The sequence below is a fragment of the Danio rerio genome, chromosome 14 (genome assembly GCF_052040795.2).
Source record: "Danio rerio strain M-AB ecotype USA chromosome 14, GRCz13ab, whole genome shotgun sequence".
Classification (NCBI taxonomy): Eukaryota; Metazoa; Chordata; class Actinopteri; order Cypriniformes; family Danionidae; genus Danio; species Danio rerio.
Window position 1 is genome coordinate 5,090,315 of NC_141034.1, and position 24,834 is coordinate 5,115,148.

Below are 24,834 nucleotides of genomic sequence, written 5' to 3' on the forward strand. Positions count from 1 at the left end.
CTGACAAGGTCTTTTGTGATCCTCATTATTTCCAATGGTGCTTCTCATTAGATTCTCATTACTGCACTACACTGCTTGATGTAAAAAAAATAAAAATAAAAAATCTTAATGGACCAAGCCATAGCCTTGATGTTCTACAAGCAAGCAAATAAATGGATAGATGAACAAATGAATAAACAAATAAACAAGCATACAAGCAAATAAATGCGTATAAAATAAATACATACATTTATTTAAAAATGTATAAATAAATGGATAGAGAGACAGACAGACAGACAGACAAGCCAAAAATGTGTAAATTTATGGATGGATGGATGGATGGATGGACAAACGAACAGACGGACAGATGGATGGATGAGGGAAATCTGGCAATAATGATTGATGGATAGAAAGATGAGGGGAAGCAATCAATGAATGGATGGATGGATGGATGGATGGATGGATGGAGATGGATAGATGGATGGATGGATAAATGGATGGATAAGGGAAATCAGTGGATGGATGGAGGAAATAACTCAATGGAGGAGTGGATAGATGGATGGATGGATAAATGGATGGATGGATGGATGGATGGATAAGGGAAATCAGTGGATGGATGGAGGAAATAACTCAATGGAGGAGTGGATAGATGGATGGATGGATGGGTGGATGGATGGATGGATGGATGGATAAGGGAAATCAGTGGATGGATGGAGGAAATAACTCAATGGAGGAGTGGATAGATGGATGGCTGGATGGATGGATGGATGGATGGATGGATGGATGGACAGACGAACGGACGGACAGATCGGTGGATGAGTGAAATCTGGCAATAAACGGATGAATGGATGGATGGAATGGATGGATGGAGGAAATCAGTCAATAGATTGATGGATAGAAAGATGAGGGGAAACAATCAATGAATGGATGGATGGATGGATGGATGGATGGATGGATGGAGATGGATGTATGGATAGATGGATGGATGTATGAATGGATGGATAAGGGAAATCAGTGGATGGATGAAGGAAATAACTCAATGGAGGAGCGGATAGATGGATGGATGGATGGATAGATGGATGGATGGATGGATAGATGGATGGATGGATGGATGGATGGATGGATGGATGAGGGAAATCAGTCAATGGATAGATGGATGGATGGAGGAAATCAGTCAATGGATGAATAAATGCATGGATGGACAGATGAGAGAAATCAGTTGATGGATGAAAGGATGAGAGAAACCAGTCAATGTATGGTGGATATGAATAAATGAATAAATAGATGAATGGAAGGATGGATGCAATAATGGATAGAGGGACGGATAGATGAGGGAAATCATTCAATGGATGGATTGGACGAAATCAGTCAATTGATGGTGGATATGAATAGATGAATAGATAGATGGATGAATGAATGGAAGGATGGATGGATGAATAGATGAGGGAAATCAGTTGATGGATGGATGGATGGATGGATGGATGGATGGATTGATGGATGGAGGAAATATGTCAATAGATGGATGAATGGATGGAAAAGGTGAATCAGTCAATGGAGGGATGGATGGATGAAATCAGTCAGTGGAGGAATAGATAGAGGGAATTGGTCAATTTATGGATGGGTGGAGGAAATCAGTTAATGGATGAAGGATGGATAGATGGATGGATAGACAGATAAGTGAGGGAATTTAGTCGATAGATGGATGAAGGAAATAAGTCCATGGATGGATTGATGGTTAGATAGCTAGATAAGCAAGCAAACCAACCAACCAACCAACAAACAAATAAAAACATAAACAAACCAATTGATAATTAAACAAACAAACAAACAAATAATTAAAGCAAGCCAATAAATAAATACATAAAAATCAATCAATAAAAATGTCTAAAAAAAGGATAAACACATAGATAGATAGATAGATAGATAGATAGATAGATGATAGATAGATAGATAGATAGATAGATAGATAGATAGATAGATAGATAGATAGATAGATAGATAGATAGATAGATAGATAGATAGATAAATAAATAAATAAATAAATAAATAAATAAATAAATAAATAAATAAATAAATAAATAAATAAATAAATGACGCTTTAGTTTAAGTAACAATTCATTTTTTGAGCTTAGGTCTTAGTTAAAAAATATGTTAACCTTAGTTGAAACCGATGATAACACATGGGCGTCGCGTATCTCAACATTGTGTTTAAGTGCACACCTGAAACTGCGCTTCTCAACTGCACTTGGTGTTTGTAAACACACCCCTTCATCGCATCATTAATCAATGCCAACACACACACACAGATACACAAACCTGAAGTGTCTTTTCTCTAAGTGGTTTCTGAGCCCGTGGCCTCAAGGAAAAAAGGTATTAAAAATCCTTGAGATATTGCGAACACTCAAGTGTGCAAAATGTAGTGCACACTCAAGTGTGGCAGATGACCCAATTTTCCTCACACTAGACGGCATATTCACGCTGTGGTAATGAATGATTAATCTCACGTCACATGATGGGGATTTAGAAGAGCCCCAGGAAGAAAGACCCAAGGGTTCATGCATATGTGTGTTTAAATGCACACATTTGGGTGTTTGTTATGTGAGAGAGTCGCCGGTACTTGTTTGAGTACATCCCTTGTTATGGGTGATGCAAATAGTGCTTAACTAATGAGTCTGAACAGAAGACAGATCATGCAGGATGTGGCAAAGCAAAGCAATCGCTCTAGAGTGTGAATCATTTTTTTGGAGATGAAATGGACACAATTATCAAGTCAATTTCTGGCAAACAATTATTTTAAAATGGCCAAAATAAAACACAAGAATCAGGTCACGTCACATTTCTGTGCATTTTTTTTTTAAATAGCTTTTTTGTGAATATATTACTTTTTTCCCATACACTCCTCTCATTAGTTAATGCAAAGAAATCGGTAAATAAAAGTCAGTAAATATTATTTAATCAAGGGCTGTTTAGTTTTATCTGATCATCTATTTTCACTATTTAACCTAGGGTGACACAGTGGGTAGCGATGTTGGCCCATAGCAAGAAGGTTTCTGGTTTGAACCTCAGCTCGGTCAGTTTGCTTTTCTGTGTGGAGTTTGCATGTTCTCCCCATGTTGGCGTGGGTTTCCTCTGGGTGCTCCGGTTTCCCCCCAGTCAAAAGACATGTGCTATAGGGGAATTGGGTAAGCTAAAATTGTCCGTAGTGTATACGTGTTTGTGAATGAGTGTGTATGGGTGTTTTCCAGTGATGGGTTGCAGCTGGAAGAGCAAACGCTGCATAAAAAACATATGCTGGATAGGCATGGGATGATAACCATTTTCAAGGTACTGTAAACCGTGGCTTGAAAAGTTAAGGTTTTAAAACCGCCAAAAGGTTAACAAGAGTTAACAAACTCTGAGTTTTTACTTATCCTCCTTTCTAAAACCGGCCCTGGTGTCCACAAGGCTTTAAAATGTAAAGATTTATTGTCTGCTAAGCCAGGCTCAGTACAATGAGCCTAATTACCAAGCTTCTACAACATTCCGCTTTGTAAATATGAAGCCACAAACTTCTGCCTCATGTTTGCTGGATTTTCCCTCTGATATACAAACACAGTACACTCAATCACCTATGAAAAACATAGAACACTTTTCCTACAAATGATTGGACGCCTCATTTAAAGGTCTACAACAAATGGTGCTTGGGTTAATTATGTGAATAATAATAATAATAATAATAATAATAATAATAATAATAATAATGCCAATAATAATAATAATAATAATAATAATAATAATAATATCATGAGAATCATAACTGTATAGATCTATATTTCCATCTTCAGCCCTCAGTATACATATGAACATTTAACCCATTTTGGTTGACCGCCACTCCTATGCAAGAGTAAAATCCAGAATGTCTTTACCATCAATATTGAATGTCTTGCAAGCTGTGAGTGTGCTCTCCATTTGTTTGTCAATTTGCTTGGGTGAATTATGTGAATAATAATAATAATAATAAAAATAATAATAATAAGATAATAATAATAATAATAATAATAATAATAATAATAATAATAATAATAATAATAATAATAATAATAATAATAATAACAACAATAACAACAACAACAATAATTGTAACAACGGGGAGTGACGCATACAACTAGAGTTTGGATTCAAAAGCAAGTTTATTCTTAGTCAGGCAAGCAATGGTCAATACAGGTGCAAACAGGTGTGTGAGGACAATCCAGAATCGTAGTCGAAGTAACATGCAAGAGGTCGTAAGGCAGGGGGCAGACTAAGACAGGAAGGCTAACAAGGCTAAGGTCGGTACACAGGATAACAAGACTAGGAAACGCGTTGTAGTGCTACTTACAGTAAATAAGACTCAGCAAACTGAATGGGTGAGTGTGTGGCTTAAATAGTGTGTGCAATCATTCTCTGACAATCCTCAGGTGGTGTAAATGTAATCAGTTTAGATGAGGAAGCATGTGTGTCTGGGCGAAGTGCATGTATGAATATGTAGTCCAGAAATGGCGGAATTGTAGTCCATGAGTTATTGTGAGAGAGATCCAGCGATCTATGGAGTAGTGATCTCTGGTTATTGTGACAATAATAATAATGATAATAATAATAATATTAATAATAATAATATTAATAATAATAATAATAATAATAATAATAATAATAATAATAATAATAATAATAACAACAATATTAATAATAATAATAATAATAATAATAATAATAACAACAACAACAACAACAACACTAACGATAATTATAATAACAATAATATTAATAATAATAATAATAATAATAATGATAACAATAATAAAAAAAATAATAATGCCAATAAATAATAATAATAACAACAACAACAACAACAACAATAATAATAATAATAATAATAATAATAATAATGATAACAATAATAATAATACAAAAATAAATAAATAATAATAATAATAATAATAATAATAATAATAATAATAATAATAATAATAATAATCACATGAGTATCACAACTGTATAGATCTATATTTCCATCTCCAGCTCTTCAGTATGGGCTCTTATGCAAGAGTAAAATCCAGAATGTCTTTACCATCAATATTGAATGTCTTGCAAGCTGTGAGTGTGCTCTCCATTTGTAAAGGTAATGTTGTAAACATGGCTTAAAGTGTCTCTTCTGGGATTCTTGTAGTACGGTCCCTTTGGTTTCTCTGTTCTTTGCTGAAGTGGAATATCTTGTACATGTTCTGGCCTCTGTCTCACCCCACATCGAGGATTTGTTCGCTTTACCGCGCTACCAAATGCCAACATGTCACAGCAACCCAAAGATGTGCATTAGAGAGAGAGGGAGACAGGGAGAGCGAAGCAGAAAAAAAGTGACAGACAGGGTTTGTTGAGTCTTGCCCAGAGATCGTGTGAAAGCACATGGCAGATTTAGCCGGACAGAGCGAATGTGTGCTTGATAGACTATGATAGAACGAAGGGCAAATTTGCCATGACATCAGACAATCCTTCAAAATCAACCTAGCATATCCAACATGTCTGTTCAAGTCTGCGCGGTGTTCAGAGGCTTTTATTGGAAAGAAAACCCCGCCCAGAAAAGCTCTGTCATTATTTACTTAGTGGTATTTCAAATCCATATGGTTGACTTTGTAGGAACTGCCAGATAAACTGTACAAGTGGCTTGCTGCCATCTTGACTGTTTAAACTACAGTGGCTGAGAGAGCTCAAATGCACTGCAGGTTAAGAAAAATGCTAACAAATTAAGAAAACATCATTGCATGCACATGCTATGGGCTCTATTTTAACGACCAAGGCTCATGGCGCAAAAGCATTAAGAGTGTGTTTGAATCCACTTATGCTATTTTAGGGATGGAAAAATATGCTTCGAGCTGCGCCGCATGGTCTAACAGGATTGTGCTTATTCTCTTAATAAGTTCTAGGTGTGTTTTGAGCATAACGTTTATTAAACCAATGAGTCTCATCTCACATTCAATTTAAGTGTCAGCTGTGTTGCGCCATGGTGCATTTACTTTTTACATGGCGGACTTTGTAAGTGGAAAAACTGAACGCTTCACTAGCAAGAAAACAGTTAAACAGAGCATCTGCAGCGTGGAAATAAATAACGAGCCTCCTTCAATCAGCCTCTTTACTTTCTCTTTACCTTTACTCTTTACTTTACTCCTTTACTTTTGTGGATAAGGAAACTGTTCTGTACTCACTCCACTAAAGACCAGTCCCTACATTAGCCTACATATTGAATTTCATTGGTTAAGCGCAAAGATTTGTTTCAAAACTCATTGCGGATGCCCTTCCAGCCGCTACTCATCTCTGGGAAACATCCACACACACATTCACAAACACACACATTAATACACTACGGACAATTTAGCCTACCCAATTCACCTGTACCGCATGTCTTTGGACTGTGGGGGAAACCAGAGCACCTGGAGGAAACCAACGCAAACCCAGGGAGAACATGCAAACTCCACACAGAAAAGCCAACTGAGCCGAGGCTCGAACCAGCGACCTTCTTGCTGTTAGGCGACAGCACTACCTACTGCGCCACTGCGTCGCCTCCAATATCCAATCTCATATGTTCATTAATTAATTAATTCATTCATGACTTAATTATTTAATTCATTCATTCATTCATTTTCCTTCGACTCAGTCCTGTTATTTATCAGGGGTCACTACAGCGTATACCCTTCCAGCTGTGACCTCGTACTGGGAAACATCCAAAAACATCCTGTTTCAAAACTATTTCTAAATTAATTTCTAATTTCCAGTAAACAAATAAATGAACAATACTAACAAAGTGTGGTCAAAAAACCACGTTATATCCAAACACACGATTTATGCCCTATATCACAGGTGTCAAACTCAGTTCCAAAAGGGCCGCAGCTCTGCACAGTTTAGTTCCAACCCTAATTAAAAACACCTGATCAAACTAATTGAGTCCTTCAGGCTTGTTTGAAACCTACAGGTAAGTGTGTTGGAGCAGGGTTGGAACTAAACTGTGCAGGGCTTCGGCCCTCCAGGAATTGAGTTTGACACTTCTGCGCCTATATGGTCCAAAACACGACATGTGGAGAAATCTAAGCTTGTTTTTTATAAAAAAAAAAAAAAAAAAATATATATATATATATATATATATATATATATATATATATATATATATATATATATATATATATAAATATGCATACAATAAATAATACTGCTAATAATAATATTGTACAAAAGCAAACTGTCATGAATAAACAGAAAGAAACCCCTGACCTGAAGAAGGCAGGGAGGTAGTGGTTTTTATCTGTATGTAGAAAATAATATTTTTGTCACATTTTAATCCTTTATTTTTTCATATGTAAAGATATTTGTGTATTTCTGTATATCCTATGTGTATTAAGTAGTGGTGGGCCATTATCTGCGTTAATGTGTTGCGTTAACATAAGAATTTTATCGTGCGTTAAAAAAAATAATCGAGGTAAATCAGTTCTCAAAGCTGGGTTAACTAAACAGAGTCGTAGTTCGCTGATAAAGTATGCCAAAAAAAAAAAAAAAAAAAAGTTTTACTTTTGACTTTGCTTTAATCAGTCGATAATGACATCGAGATGATCGTTTTGCTTCTCAGTGGATAACGGCTGTAGTAAAATCTACACGTGATATTACAACATATACTAGCATGTTTTTACTCCAAACTCACCTCATAACTACAGTCCAGTGTTTGAAATAAACTCTTCTGTGAGATGATTCCATAGTCATGTGTTTATTAGTCAAGCTCAATCAATGAAAGCAGTTAAATCTCCCGTTTATTCAGCAAATGCTAATTTCCCCTGGGTTTCTTCATGTGTATTTAGACAGGTTAGAGCGTTTACACAAGAGCGCCCTCTGGCCTTCGGAGGAGATTCACTACAAGTCATACTGTTCTTCCGTGAGAAGATGTGCAAGACAATCGCATCTTTCATCAATCTCATTTGCAATTTAAATTCGATTAACCACTCTAGGTCATCATAACTTCACAAATTGTTGTTAAAGTTTAAACAAATCTCACCAGTGCTGGATCTGATGGTTTCATTCCCCACAGTTTGTCCCAGAAGATCGTACTGGTTGAGTCTAGAGCTCTCCTCTTCTACCACCACAGAGTTGGATGCGTTCTTCGTCCAGGTGTACGTCACTTCTGTCGTCGTGTAAGCATCTGCAGGGACGATTCCTAAATTAAAACTTTGCAGATGATTGTTTGCATTTTTTTTTTTGTTTAAACCAGTCAGTATGCAAGAAAGACTCTCTATGATGTCTTGGTGAACGATTCCAGATGATACTCACAGCTGCCGAATTTCAGCGGACAGGAGTGGAAGTCCATGGGGAAATCTTCAAGATGCATCGGGCACTCAGCATGCACTGTCAACCTGCAATTTACATGCGCAAACATCAGAAATGCAGAAATTTTATGCCATGGTTTCAAATTAAAGGGACAGATCACACAAAAAATAATTTACTCACGCTTCATTGTTCTAATCCTCTTTTTCTCTGAGTTTCTTTCTTCTGTTGAACACAAAGTAAGATATTTTGAAGAATGTTGGATACTGGTAACCACTGACTACCATAGTATTTTCATGAAAGTCAATGGCCGCCGTTTTTCTAACATTCTTCAGAATATCCTGTTTTGGGTTCAACAGAACAAGAAAGCCAGGTTTAATACCGCGTGAGGGTGAATAAGTAGTTGATAGATATAAATTTCTGGGTGAACAATCCCTTTAATGCTGTTTCTTTAAACTTTCTGCTCAATCAGTTAAGAGAAATGTATGTTTTTGTCCAGCAATGACATTGAATGGTTTCAAATAAATGCTTAAACTTTCGAATCAGTCATTCAACGGTTTTGGGTAAGGCTTTTTAAAAATAAATAAATATTTTTATGCAGCAAGGACACTAAAGAATGTCCTAAAATGTATTTTGTTAAAACTTACCTTTCATCAAAAATCCAGAAAATTGTATTACAGCTTACAAACATGGATAATACTACTAATAATCGTAATACTACTACTACTACTACTACTACTACTACTACTACTAATAATAATAATAATAATATTAATAGTTAATGATAATGATAATAATAATAATAATAATTAATAAAATAATCATTATAATTATAATAATAATAATTGTTATAATAATAAATAACAACAACAACAACAATAATAAATAATAACAATAATAATAATTTTATAATAATAATAAAAATAATAATAATAATAGTTAATAATAATAATAAATAATAATAATAAATAAAAATAATCATTATAATTATAGTAATAATAATCGTTATAATGATAAAAATAACAACAACAACAACAACAACAATAATAAATAAGAATAATAATTGTTATTATAATAATAATAATAATCACTGTAATAATAATAATAATAATAATAATAATAATCACTGTAATAATAATAATAATAATAATAATAATAATAATGATAATAATAATAATAATAATAATAATAACTGTAAACATAATAATTATTATTATTATCACACTCATACACTACGGACAATTTATTTTACCCAAGTCGCCTATACCTCATGTCTTTGGACTTGTGGGGGAAACTGGAGCCCCCGGAGGAAACCAACACGAACACGGGGAGAACATGCAAACTCCAACAGAAATGCCAACTGACCCAGCTGAGGCCTGAACCAGCGAACTTCTTGCTGCCCTTTTTACAAATCATTGCAAAATATTCTATTATTTTAAAAATACTTTTCTCGTTTTTTATTAAATCTTAAGCATGTTTGCCATGTTTTAACTAAATGAACACATTATATAATATTTAATCGTTTTTATTGATATGCACCATTGAGAATAAGAGTTTTAATTCATGCACAATAAAAAGGAGTTGCTCATTTTCCTGCTTACGTATAAAACACTAATGATGCTTTATAAAAATATAGATATTTTTTTCTACTATGGAAGTCAATTACACGGTCAACCATCTGCTAATCAAACATTCTTCAAAATATGTTCTTTTATGTTCAGCAGAAGAAAGAAACATTTATAACAACCTGAGAGTAAGAAAATAGTGATTATATGTGGGGGAACTATTCCTTAAAAGTCTGCATGAACCAGAAGCTGTGATATACTTCGACACAGTCCCTAGAGAAAAGGAAAATTCAATGAGAAAGCAGTGGGTGTGGCTTGCTTTTCATACTGCAAGCTGATTGGATGTAGTAAAGTAAGTATTTCATTCAAAAATATCTGGAAAAGAGTTTGGGGAGAGTTGTTACAACCAAACAGACTCCTCCTGCTCTCCATTTCTGTTTGCTGTCAAAATTGACAGCTGGAGGGGCGTGGTTAAGTATGCTAGCCACGCCCAACACCTCAGACAGACCTAATCTGAGGATTTAACTGCAAACAAGCAAGTGCGTTTTAAACTTCAATTTAAGATTACAAGGGCAAACAATTTTACTTAATGACATGCACAGATTAATTGTTTACCACAAAACTAGCAGCATGAGAAAACAAAATCAACATGGTGAGTTTTGATTGCACTTGTACTTTAATTATTCAATATATTATTGACAGTATCATACCAGTATTCCTATAAATTCCTATGAGTTCTGGCAGTCAATTTTTCCACTTCCATTTCTGCCTGCCTCTTTCTCTCTTTTAAGTTTGTCTCTTTTTTTCAGCTTCAGCTTCACGGCTGAGTCAGGCTCTCATTGATTTGGCAGCGGCGAGGAGCGTTTGTGCTCACAGGAAGAGCTGGGAGCGAGAGAGCTATTAAGAAGAGAGGGGAAAAAAAAGGAGAATTGAGAGGGTACGTGTTGGAGAGTGTCATGATGTGTTCTGGAGCGGCGTCAGGACGAACAGAGCAGAGTCATTATGAAAGGCCGGGTTGTTTGGAGGCTTGTGTACATGACACGCAACAATATATCACTGCTCGTGCTCTTCTGTTTTGTCTGCAGGTAATTAAAGAGACCGATGAGGATATTCGCAGACTCTTGAATACGTCGGTTATAATCAGTGATGCAAAGTAATGAATTACAAACACTCAAATTACTTTAATTGAGTAGTTTTTTTCTCAGGAATTGTAGATTTTTTACAACTGTATCGGTACTTTACAGGTGTCAATATTTTGACTGTTTTGTCTTTGAAATTGTATCTATCCGGCCTCCAAATAAATATATTAGGGAGCATTTGTGCGAGTGCATATAATTGTTGTCGTGCGACCAGTTTTCACAGCAAAATGTTCACCGGAATTCGGAGGCATTCACGCATCTTCGCACCTAAAAACACCAAACGCAGCGCGCTTCAGGAATAGTTTAAAACAGTTGACATGTCAACTTGCTGCTGTAAACAATGCCCGCAATGCTTGCCCCGCCTTCAAGCTCGTCTTATTGGCCCACTGCGCTAGAACAGATCGCGAAGGGATTAGTTAACATCAGCTGTCAATCGCTCGGTTCTTCCGATACGAGAGAGTGAACACAACACTGACAGATGTAGTTTTAGAAACCACCTAAAGTTACAAATAATGACACGTCTGCAGATTAGTGATCGTTTCATGAATATCAATCCAGCATTTACACTTTTTGAAGAGGGGATAACAGACTTCCCGTGTTTAAAGTCCGCTATGGAAACAGGGGCGCCCCCAAGGGGTGGCCAGGGGTGGCCACGGCCACCCTTGTGTAAACTCTGGCCACCCCTGTGGCCACCCCGATATGATAGTTGCTGATATTATTAATTTAAATGTATTTACTTAAATTCACAATACTTCAATAAATAAATGAATAAATAAAATGCAGCCACTAAATTATTGTGGATTGATCAGCGCCACTGACGAAGCTGATTCACTGACATTGCACACTTTTTATTAAGAAATTATTATTTTTGAAATGAGAAAGTTGTGTTTCATCTGATTGAAAACCACAAATCCAAAATAAATAACTAGATGCATTTTGAAATCTGCTTTTCAAAATTTTGTTGGGTTTTGTTTGGTTTATTAATTCATTCATTAATCATATTCATCAGTCATAATTCATTAATGTTAGACATGGCAACAATTGTATGTTGTACAAGAAATAACTTACCGGAAAGAGGTTTTAGACTAAATATTGCTTTTTATTTGGTTTGCACTTGTACTTGCTTAAATTACAATATTTCAAGAGTAATTATTGGAATTCATTAAAACGTCATTATTTATTTTACCAAAAACAAAAATATAACATTACTCCTCATTCACAATATATACACAATTCATATTTTTTTGTGTGCCACCACAAGATTTGTTGTGGCCTTACTTGGCCACCACTAAGAAAATTTTCTGGGGGCGCCACTGTATGGAAATGACTAAAGCATTCACTGTAAAGCCAGACGTGGGACGGAGTTTTCAGGTAACAGTGTTTGTCACTGAATCTACACATTTTAAGCGCAAAACGTTCTAACGTTATTTAATCAGTTGTACGACTGATTTACCGCGTGTTCACAATCGCCAGATAATATTGCAGCTCATGAAAAAAAAAAGTTATTGCTATTAAGATGACGTATGCAAATAATAAGTTATATGTCAATACCCTCTGTCTAATATTAGAGACACCACCTCTGAGAACAGCATACTGTTATCTCAGTTCATCTCATTCACATCAAGCGGTGCGTGCAGCTGGCCGGTGATGAGCACATGCAGATTTTTGTTTATTTGTTAGTTGTGATTAGAGTGTTAATATCTGTTAGTGTAAAATGTGTAGTAAAGGTGCTCATCATTTTTGGTGGGTGCAACAACATTTGTCTGGTGCGCCTACATTTTTGAAGTTAGGAGCACCGGTGCTACCAAGAAAAAAGGTTAAAGGTTCGAGCCCTGCTTTAACTTCACTACTTTCCCTATCATTTTTAGTTTTTTGTCTATGGTCATTGGCTAAGGGGCGGCATGGTGGCTCAGTAGTTAGCACTGTTGCCTCACAGCAAAAAGGTCGCTGGTTCGAGCCTCAGCTGAGCCAGCTGGCATTTCTGTGTAGAGTTTGCATGTTCTTCCCGTGTTGGTGAGGGTTTCCTTTGGGTGCTCCGATTTCCCCCACAAGTCCAAAGACAAGTGCTATAGGGGAATTGGGTAAGCTAAATTGGCCTTAGTATATGATTGTGTTTGTAAATATGAGTGTTTATGGGTGTTTCCCAGTACTGGGTTGCGCCTGGAAAGGCATCTGCTGCGTAAAACATATGCTCGAATTGGTGGTTCATTCCGCTGTGGCGCCTCCTGATAAATCAGAGACTAAGCCAAAGCAACATGAATGAATGAATGATTGGCTAAGTAGAGTACTCAGTCTTGTAAATCCCATCCATTAAATCACAAAGTCACGTATATGAAAACAACAATCTTGTGCAGTGTATTAAAAAGTATTAAGTATTAAATATCGTCCAACAAGACGCAAAATCATTACACACAACAATCGAGAGACTTCATGTGACTGATGAATATGAAGGATGCCAACTGTAAAATTGCCAAATGGCGTTAAACAATAACTAAATGCACTACAGAATGTTACGTTTGCAAACCATGCATCAGTGCTGCACAAGCTTGGTTTGTTTTTAAGTATATTAGCCACACCCAATACCCCAGATCGACGTAATCTGAGAATTCAACTCAAAACAAACAGGTAGTGCATTTTTACACTTCAATTTTAGATTACAAGGGCAAACAATTGTTTTCTTAGTATCTTAATGCCACGCACAGAGGAACTTTTTACCACAAAACTAGCAATGCTAGCTAACAAAAATCAATCTGTTCAGTTTGATTCCATGTGTGCTTTAACTGGTTGTAGGTAAATCAGCTCCTGCAATAGTGAGTGTCATGTTTCTGAAGAGAGATGAAACATCTTCATTAGTGGCTAAATCAATGCAGAACTGAGGACCGTCACACCGTGGGAGTCGGCCAGAGAGGAATTATTGTAATTCTCAGCAAATGCAAGGTGATTCGGGGGATTTACATGAGGAATGACTCCATTTGCCACCCACTATATGAGCTAAATGGATCCTTCACCAAAATTATCAATTCTGATAGCATTACGTGAGGAAAAGGTCTGAATTAAAGTCATTATTCACAGGAAATGCACTGGAAGGCATTCAGTTGTGGGTGTGCGTCGAACACAAAACTATTTTATGACTTCGGAAGAATTGGATTACACTTCATTAGATCACACTAATAGGCTAGATCAGTTTTTGAACAGATTTTATGGCCATGACAATTACTTGTTTGTGTCAAATATGACTTTAAAGTGATTTATAGTAATTTTAAGCACCCCTATCATGCTTTTTTTCAGATATTACTTTTCATGTAGTGTCTAATGTAGCTGCGTGTCAAAGAAAAAGTCAAAAATATCAAAGTGCAGATAAAAGGAGTTACTGTCCTTTCTTTGAACTGCCTTGAAATGACCCTTCAACATTTCCTACTCAAAACCACATGGGTTTTTAACAAATTAACATGCTTCTAATATAGGATTTTCAATGGCTGTCCAGAACAACTTTTGTTTTGACCTGAAAACATTGCATTATAGCAGTGCTTGAGGTCTGGATGTTTGTTGATGTCTAGAAGATGTTGTTTTTATCAACAATGTTCTGCTATATTCACTTTATATGCACTTCCAAAAGCAGAGTGCAAATAAATGTCACAAAAAGGTAACATAATATATCATATATTTTAGTTTATGTCTTATTTATTTATGTCAGTTTCATAAAAAAAAAAACTATTATTTTAAAAATGAATGTGTGAAAATCAAGCAGCAACATCCCTCTCTCCCTCATGAAGACAATACAAAAGCTGCTGCAATTCATTGAAATTCCACTAGGCCTGTCTCCATAATAGAGTACATTTCTATTGACACCAATGTTAAAATGGCCAACTTCACAGCAGAATAAAAGGTGTTTACAGCCTAGTACAAAAGCGGTTTTGGTGTGTATAGCTAATCTTACACTTTATGACAACTATGAGGGGGATAATCCAGAAAAAACAAACAAAAAGCGCTCTGGGGTAACTCAAATATTTGGTCGATGCTCTTTGGGTATGGGATTCATCAAAACAACAACAAGAATCAGTCAAAGGCACTCGAAAAATGAATCTGCCTTCATCAGTGTAACAGTGATCAGGTGCGTCTAGAGTCTCTTTTGAATACTATGGTCACATGACTCATTTAAACATCTCAAATAATTAAAAAAACAAAGTCAACTATCATTATTAATTTAGCATAGATACACAAACACCCACTTGCATATATGGGAAAGAGAGAGAGAAGAAAAAAAAAGGAAAATACATATATATATACAAACACATACAACAATGTATAATGATAATCTGTAAAGCATAGAACATAGATGTATAGATCTATACATTGAAAGCAACCAGATTTTCAGGTTTAAATGGTGAATTAAGACTTTTGTTCTTTTTTGTAAAACAGTTTTTCTATAGATGCTTTACAGATTGTCATTCTTCTTACCGAAACGGGTAGGTTTTTAGAGATTTAGCCATGTGAATAAAGGCTTTTTACATTTTTCACATTTTTCGAGTGCCTTGGACTGATTCTTGTTGTTGTTATGAGGGGGATAATTTAAATTTTTTTAACTCATCTGTTTCATTTATATTGAGTTATATTAAGTCTGCATAATAAAGGGGCGTGGCCACTTGAGTGACAGCTAGGTCTCGCTGGTTGCTATCACGTCATCTTAGCTGATTCCGGCTTATTAGCCGCTGAACTCGGCATATACATCATATTTGTGTGTTGTTTTATGTGGCTTTGCACAGCCAGTTGCTTTTTGTAATTATTTCCTACAGTTATCAGATGATATGGCATGCTGTGCACTTAATTGTATGTATATGTGTGTATATATATATATATATATATGTATATATATATATATATATATATATATATATATATATATGTATATATATATATATGTATATATATATATATATATATATATATATATATATATGTATATATATATATATATATATATATATATATATATATTTTTTTTTTTTTTTTTTTTTTTAATTTTTATTATTATTATTTTTTTTTTCTAGCGACATAGCTGGTCTTTTGGCAAACAATTAATCCATGCAAGTTAGTACACTGGGGAAAGAAATGTTTGGTAATCTTCAATCAAAGTCTGACTATTTGCTTCAGTGTTTGTAGAGTTGGTTGTTCTGTTGACGTCAGTTTGACGCTTCAGCCACAATATTCTTAGCCACGCCCCTCATACTGTTAGTTTGCTGTGTGAGAATGGTGTGCAAAAAGAAAGCCCCGCCCCCTACTTAATAATCACCTTCAGTTGAAAGCACATAAACGTACTAAAATAAAAGTCTCAGCATCTTTCGGGTCTTCCAGTCATTGTAATGTTATGTAAAATAATGTAATGTGTGTTTATATAGCGCATTTATTGTTTATGGCCATACACCCAAAGCGCTTTACAATCATGAGGGGGGTCTCTCCGCACCACCACCAGTGTGCAGCATCCGCTTGGATCATGTGATGGCAGTCCTAGGTCAACGGTGCCAGTGCGCTCACCACACACCAGCTATAGGTGGAGAGACAGTGATAGAGCCAACTCAGTGGATAGGGATGATTGGGAGACCATAATCGGTAAGGGCTGATGAGGGAAATTTGGCCAGGGTACTGGGGTTAGAATGACCACAGAGAGCCAGGACCTCGCTTTAACATCTCATCTGAAAGACGAACTTGTGCTTTAAACTTGGAAAGCACAAAACGTTTCAAATGAGGCTTGTTGTGTTTTTTTATACTTCTGAAAATCCGGAAACATCTGTAAGACAAAGGCATTTAGTACAAATAACACCTTTCATACCTCATGGTGTACAGCAGGGTGCCGTCATCTTGGATCCGCAGCAGTTTGTTGGGCATGGTCATGTTGTGCGCGACAGATTTCTTCCCGTTGTGAAAAAAAGTGTCTGGCGTCCAGATCTTACTGGCCATCAGGTTGTTCAAGCGCAGAATGTTCATCGGTCCCTCAAACTTCAGCCGCTCATCCTTCCAGCTCTGCCTGAAGAACACGTCGATAGTGTATTCCTGCCAAAAACATAAGCACATACAGTTGAAGTCAGAATTATTAGCCCTCCTGAATTTTTTCCCCCAATTTTTGTTTAATGAAGAAAAGATTTGCTCAACACATTTCTAAACATAATAGTTTTAATAACTCATTTCAAATAACTGATTTATTTTATTCTTGAGGATGATGACAGTAAATAATATTTGACTAGATATTCTTCAAGAGACTGGTATTCAGCTTAAAGTGACATTTAAAGGCTAGGTTAACTTGATTAATTAATCAAGTTAGGGTAATTAGGCAAGTCATTGTATAACAATTAAAACTGCTTTTATTCTAGCCAAAATAAAACAAATAAGACTTTCTCCAGAAGAAAAAATATTATAGGAAATACTGCGAAAAATTCCTTGCTCTGTTCACAGGAGGGGTGATCATTTTGGCTTCAACTGTATTTGACCCTGGACCACAAAACCATTTGGAATTTGTTAAATTTGCTTGATAAACCACCAATTGGACACTCTCTCCTTTTTCCAAACATCCACAACAATATAGACTTGAAGACTTAGGGCCCTATCATACACATGGCACAATAAGGTGCAAGATGTGTTTGGCGTGATTTGTTGCTATTTTCAGACCAGCGCAACCATAATTTTCCTGTTTTTCGCCACATTGTTTAGATAGAAAATCTATTTGCAGCACTTTGTGGAATGGGTGTGCTGGTCTGTAAAGGAGGTGTGTTAAGACGCATTGTTGGTGTGTTGCTATTTTGAGACACTGAAATAGACTGCATTGATCAACTAAGAGAGCGTGTTAATTATGCGCTTATGCAGGTCCAAACGCTAACACGTTGCTGAATACACACAGGATGTACAGCAACACACAAATATCTTTAAAAATAAAGGATTAAAATGTTTCAAAAACTATTATTTTCTATATAAATATAAAAATCTTGGGGGCTCTTTTCCGTTTATTCATGACAGTTTTCATTTGTATAATGTTATTATTATTAGCAGATTTATTTTATATATATATATATATATATATATATATATATATATATTTGTTTTAATTAAAACAAGTTTAGATTTGTCCACCTGTTGGGTTTTCGAGACGTTTGCATCACCATATAAGGGATAAGAACAGGACGTGTGTTTGGAAATAACTCAGTTTTTTTTAAAACACTTCACTATTATTGTTCATTTATTTGTTTGCTGGAAATTAGAACGGAATTTAGAAATAGTTTTGAAACAAATCTTTGCACTTAACAAACTAAATTAAATATGTAGGCTAATGGATGTGTTCAGTGGAGTGAGTATGACATCGTTTCTTTACTCCACCTAAGTAAAGGAGTAAAGAGTAAAAGTAAAGTAAAGAGACCAAATGGAGGAGGCTCATTTTTTATTCTCACCGCAGATGGTCGGGTTAACTGCATTCTCTCTAACGAAGTGCTCAGTTTATCCACTTACAAAGTCCGCCATGTAAATAGCAAATGCGCAATGGTGCGTTTCAACTCTTAAAGGGAATAGTAGATGAGACTCTGATTGGTTTAATGCACGTTATGCTCAAAACACACTCTGAACTCATTAATAGAATAAGCACAACACTGTTAGACCATGCGCAGACCATATTTGTCCATCCTTAAAATAGCAACAGTGCATTCGGACATGCCCTGAATGCTTTTGTGCCATGCACTTTAGACTTTAGGGGTGTCAAAATTAATTGTTTCTTCGGTGCACCGCGATGCAGACAATTCGGTATCGGTTTAGTAATAATCATAACCGGTTATTATGTACTGACGTCATTTATCTCCTACGCGCTCTGTCGTGAGGAAGGTGAGCGCGAGTATTTACAACACAGCCAACTCAGGGCCGGCCCGTGGCATAGGCACCATAGGCAAATGCTAAGGACTTGGTATATCCAGGGGGGTGCCAGAAATGTGCACGGTTCAGTTGGTTTTGTTTTCGATATTCCTGACACACATTCAGTTATAGACAGCAATAACTCAAAAACCTCTTACCCTAAAAAGATCTAAAGTGTGTTTCCTACAAAAAGACAAAGCTGGTTATGTTTCATAGTTGTCTTTCTTTTTTTTCGCTCGACATTACGAGCACTGCTCCGTTTAAGCCCTCGCAATATGTGTTTAGCCGGGAGAGCTCGCGCTGAGAGGAGCTCTCAGTAAGGGACCGTCTGAAAAGTGCTTATTTTTTTCGTTTTTTTTTTTTTTTTCGTAAGCTCTCCCTGTTGCGAGGGCTTAAGTATGTGTGTGTTTGTTTGGTGCCATCTATGTTTGTGTGTGTTTGAATGAGAGACAGTGTGGTGCTGTGTCTCTGTGTGTTTATACAGACAGCTTGTTATTGACCTTATTCTAAAATGCGGAAGTGCGCCTGTTTTCGCGATTGTCTTAGAACTTCCGATTCAGTTATAGACGGCATTTCAACTCTTAAAGGAAGAAATGACTAGGAATAATAAACGGCAGAAAACGGTCAAACTACTTGCTCTACAAACAAATAAATAAATATTTGAAATATTTGAATGTAAATTTGAATAAAATCAACTGCTAAATGATTAAACTCACTAATCTCTTTTGGCATAAACAAAGAAATCGATAATTTTAACTACACAAAGTTGTTACGGCTATATCCACGAATATATCAGTGCAACATACAGTAAGATTTTGTGGACCATGCAGGGACACATTACAGCATCTGTGGGAATCTGCTGGATGTTTTCTGTCGCTAAGTGCTTGCGTGGTGTTTTGTTTGTGATAATTGGGCAAACAACACCCCTCTCGCACTGATTGACTGGCAGTAAATTTGCTGGTGGATTCACAGTTGTAACAATCCAATCAATAGGATGACCTTATAAAAGTCTGCATCAGGGTTTGTGCTCCTGTTTAAGCAAATCCCAATGCTGCGATTCAAATTCAAGCATTGTCTTGGCCTTAAATGACCTGGGGTATGGAGAGCAATGCTTTTTTTTAGCCACTTATTTTGTTGTTGTGTCTAAACATAGTTTGCTAGATGATTTGCCAGTGGAGTTTACACCATTTGAGACTCCAGCGCAGCAGGAAAGAGTCAATTGCTAAAACCTTTAACTACTGCTGAGAGTGATCACATCCTTTTCTCAGCTACTAGAAAATGTCTGGAGATACCAGCCCAAAGCTCATCACCACATCCTTTAAAATGCCTTATATACTTAAAGTCAGAATTATTAAAATTTATTTTATTAAAATTATATGAAATGCTGTGAAATATTCCTTACTCTGTTAAACATCGTTTGGAAAACATTTGAAGTGACATTTCATGTGTAAAAGCAAAGTATATGTGGTAATGAAGATGCACATTCTTTCGTTTGGATTATTTGAACATTATGTTTAGTTTTTGAATAAATCGTGTCCAGTTCAGATGGTTCACACACAAAATGGTCACGATATAAATATGGCTTTCATTTAACAGGAATACATTCAAAAAGCACCAATATGATTTTGTAACAAAACAAATTACACTAAAAGTTAACAAGGCAGTTATTATTATAAGATAAGGCCCGGTAAACAATAAAAAAATAAATAAATTAATTAATTAATTCAATAATAAATAAATAATTAAATAAAAAAACAACAGGATATTTATGTCACACAACCAGCGATCGCTTCCCAGAGGATTGCTGGTTTTCTCACAAACTCTCTAAACTACATTTCCGCTTTTCCCAGGACTACATTTTCATACATGCACTGCTCCCAAACACGCACGTCTGTCCATTCATCTTTCCTGAGTGCATCACCAGCTGGACCTTATTCACAGACTAATTTCATCCCATTCATAAGCCACTCTCTCACGCTACCAGTTTGCCGAGTCTTGTTTTCCTAGTGTGACATTACGAAGCGTTTCTCCCTGTCTTGTTTATCCGTGTTTAGACCCTAGCTTTGTATTCCTAGTTATCCTGTTTAGCCGCCTGCCTTTCGACCTTTTGCTTGTTTTACGTTTATGATTCTGAACTGCCTAAATATACCCGTTTGCACCTGATGACCACTGCTTGCCTGACATTGAATAAACTGCATATTGGATCTTACCTCTTGTTGTCTCCTGTCACTCCACCCCAGTCGTGGTAACAATTTACATACATGTGTGTGTATATGTATGTATGTGTGTATATATATATATATATATATATATATATATATATATATATATATACACAGTTGAAGTCAGAATTATTAGCTCCTCTTTGATTTTTTTTTTTCTTTTTTAATATTTCCCAAATTATGTTTAACAGAGCAAGGAAATTTTCACAGTATGTCCGATTATTTATTTATTTATATATATATATATATATATATATAATACAATATAAAAAAAATCTTCTCTACATTAAACAGAAATTGGGGGAAAAAAACAGGGGGGCTAATAATTCTGACTTCTGACTAATTCTGACCGACCTTCTTGCTGCCAGGCAACAGTGCCATGATATTATTATTCGTCCATTTTCTTTTTCCGGTTTAGTCCATTTATTAATCTGGGGTTCCCACAGTGGAATGAATCACCAACTTATCCAGCATATCTTTTAAGCAGCGGATGCCCTTCCAGCTGTAACCCAACACAGGGAAACCTTCATACACTTCCATTCACACACATACACTAGGGACAATTTAGCTTACCCAATTCACCTGTACCGCATGTCTTTGGACTTGTGGGGGAAACCGGAGCACCCGGAGAAAACCCATGTAAACATGCAAACTTCACACAGAAATGCCAACTGACCAAGCTGAGGCTCGAACCAGCAACCTTCTTGCTGTGAGGCGACAGCACTACCTACTGTGCCACCGCGTCCCCATTATTACAACATTTTAAAATGAAAAGAAATTTGATGTAAAGCAGAAACAGTCCTGGACTCATCTAAAGCACATCTAGAACAAAAGCAGCTACAGCGCCAGGAGAAAATGAAAGGATTTCTGGGATAAAAGCTGCTTGACGGGAATCACTTCCTGATTTAAAAGCACTGCTAGACTAAATGAAATCAATTCTCCAGCAAAGGATCCGGACTGAGAGTTGTGGTTTACGGCTGAAGTGTCAGAGAAGCACTGCGACAGACGTTTTATGGCTGTTCAGATGCTGTCAGCACACAGGCCCGCCGTTGCAGGTGCTGCTGTTGATGGATGAACAGCTCATTTTCTGGCACGCCTCTCAGATCGTGACATTTGGTCCAGTCAGCACTGTATGAGATGCTTATGAAGGTCTAATTTCAGTCGTGGGGCTTGTATTGTCCCGGTGGCTGAGGAGGGTTTATAAGAACAACCATTAACATCCCATCCCAGCACTCACATTATTACACACACACACATAGCAAGCAGGCTGAGGTCAGGTGTGAGTGTTTATGGGATTGCTGTACAGGCGACATTTACGCTGGATTATTCACAAGCAAATCATTCACGAAAGTGCACGTACAGTTGAATTGAGAACTATTAGCCCTCCTGCGAAACATTCCAAATATTTTGCAACATATATATCAAATATTTCCAACATTGATGTTTAATAGAACAACCAAATTTTCACAGTATTTCCTATAATATTGTTTTCTTCTGGAGAAAGTCTTATGTTTTATTTTGGCTAGAATTAAGGCGTTTGTTTTATTATTTTACAAAACTTAATGGGCTCTATTTTGACGGTCCATGCGCAGAGCGCAAAACGCAGGGTGCAAACGCTTTCAGGGCGTGTCAGGACGCGTTTTTGCTAATTTAAGGACGGGAAATCTGCCTTGCGCCGTGGCGCATGGTCTAAAAGGGTTGAGTTTATTTTCTTAATGAGTTATAGGTGTGTTTTGAGAATAAACCAATCAGAGTCTCATCTCCCATTCCCTTTAAGAGCCAGCTGCGTCGCGCCAAGAGCGCATTCACTATTTACAGGACGCAAAGTAAGTCTAAGTGGAAAAAATGAGCATTTCAGAAGCAAACAGTTAACAGTTTTTTAACAGAAAACTGTTAAACAGAGCATCTACTGCGTGAGAATGAGAGATAATGGATCTACTTTCACTTTCGCTCTTGGATAGGGAAACCTTTACGCACAGACATCAATTAGCCTATAAATAAATACTTTTGTTTGTTAAGCGCAAATACTCGTTTCAAAACTATTTCTAAATTCAGTTCTGATTTCCAGCAAACGAATAAATGAATAATAAATAATAAAACCTGAGTTATATCCTAAAACAAATGATGTGCCCCTTATGGTCTAAAACCTGACAGGTGGGCAAATCTAAGCTTGTTTTTAATAAAACAAATATAAATATGGATATAATAAATAATACTGCTATTAATAATAACATTATACAAAAGCAAATTGTTATGAATGAACTGAAAAAGCCTCCCGAGATGAAGAAGACATAAAAGCAGTGGTTTTTCATATTTATGTAGGCTAGAAAATAATATGTTTTGTAATATTTTAATCCTTTATATTTATATCCTATATCTATTCTTATTATATCCTACATATATCCTTAATATTTAAATTTTTTCATATGTAAAGATGTTTGCCTATTGCTCTCATGTGCGTATTAAGCAGTGCGTAAGCGAAGCGCAACTCTGCGCCGGAGTTTAGACCGGGTTAGTTTTGGTCTAATGAAAAATCTATTATAGTTTCTCAAAATAGCAACGCGCCAGCCTTGCGCCTCAGAACATCTTCCTTTTTAGACTAGAACGCCTATGGGTGCACAAATGAGCGCTAATGCATTTCCTATTTAAACAGCGTAGCGCAACGCCTCAAAACGACTCTTGCGCCAAGCTGAAACTACCAAAAGACTACTGCACCACGCCTTGCGCCACACTACGCCGGGTGTATGATAGGGCCCAATGTGTTCAAGTGTAATTTTTGACCTGAAAGTCAAAAGGTTTTGAAATGACAGCATTGTAAGAATAGAAGTGAAACAGAAACCATTTTAAATGACAAAAGTGTTCTGGAGCAAGAGTTGTGTGCACTGCGACACCAGCCTGAAGTTTTATGAGTGCTCAGAAGGCGGCAGACGCTGCAGTGACTGGAGCCAGACTCATTAAGGGTGTGTTGCCAGTACATTTCGTCCTTGTACAGTGCATCCGGAAAGTATTGATAGCGCTTCACTTTTTCCACATTTGTTTGTTAAAACCTTATTCCAAACTGAATTAAATTCATTTATTTCCTCAAAAATGCTGCACACACTATCCCATAATGACAACGTGAAAAAAGAAGCTTTTGAAATTGTTGCAAATTTATTAAAAATAAAAAAACCTGACACATCACATGTACATCAGTATTCACAGCCTTTGCTCAATAGTTTGTTGATGCACCTTTGGCAGCGATTACAGCCTCAAGTCTTTTTGAATATGATGTCACAGGCTTGGCACACCTGTCTTTGGGAATTTTTGCCCATTTCTCTTTACAAGCTCTATCACTCTATCGCTGGGATAATTAGGTAAAAACAAATGGATATTATGCAGGCAAGGCAGTGGCGCAGTAGGTAGTGCAGTCGCCTCACAGCAAGAAAGTCGCTGGGTCGCTGGTGCGAACCTCGGCTCATTTGGCGTTTCTGTGTGGAGTTTGCATGTTCTCCCTGCCTTCACGTGGGTTTCCTCCACAGTCCGGGTGCCCCGGTTTCCCCCACAGTCCAAAGACATGCGGTACAGGTGAACTGGGTAGGCTAAATTGTCTGTAGTGTATGAGTGTGTGTGTGAATGTGTGTGTGTGGATGTTTACCAGAGATGGGTTGCGGCTGGAAGGCCATCCGCTGCGTAAAAACTTGCTGGATAAGTTGGCGGTTCATTCCGCTGTGGCGACCTCGGATAAATAATAAA

The 24,834-nt window shown here is 36.5% G+C and overlaps 2 protein-coding genes across 3 annotated transcripts in view; both read right to left on the reverse strand.

Annotated features, from left to right (window-relative positions):
* guf1 (GTP binding elongation factor GUF1) overlaps positions 1-24,834 on the reverse strand; it is a 365,170-nt gene that overhangs the window by 221,106 nt on the left and 119,230 nt on the right. The gene's annotated exons all lie outside the window — the stretch shown is intronic.
* Positions 1-24,834, reverse strand: part of gabra2b (gamma-aminobutyric acid type A receptor subunit alpha2b) — a 164,591-nt gene that overhangs the window by 82,684 nt on the left and 57,073 nt on the right. For both annotated transcript variants that reach the window (XR_015507068.1, XM_087281138.1), the window contains exons 5-7: positions 16,824-17,044; positions 8,299-8,381; positions 8,027-8,170 (exon numbers count right to left, since the gene is read on the reverse strand). Coding sequence is in view for 1 of the 2 variants with exons in the window: in XM_087281138.1 (XP_087137264.1) it covers positions 8,027-8,170; positions 8,299-8,381; positions 16,824-17,044 (448 nt within the window). In the remaining variant the exon portion in view is untranslated. The remainder of the gene's footprint in view (positions 1-8,026; positions 8,171-8,298; positions 8,382-16,823; positions 17,045-24,834) is intronic.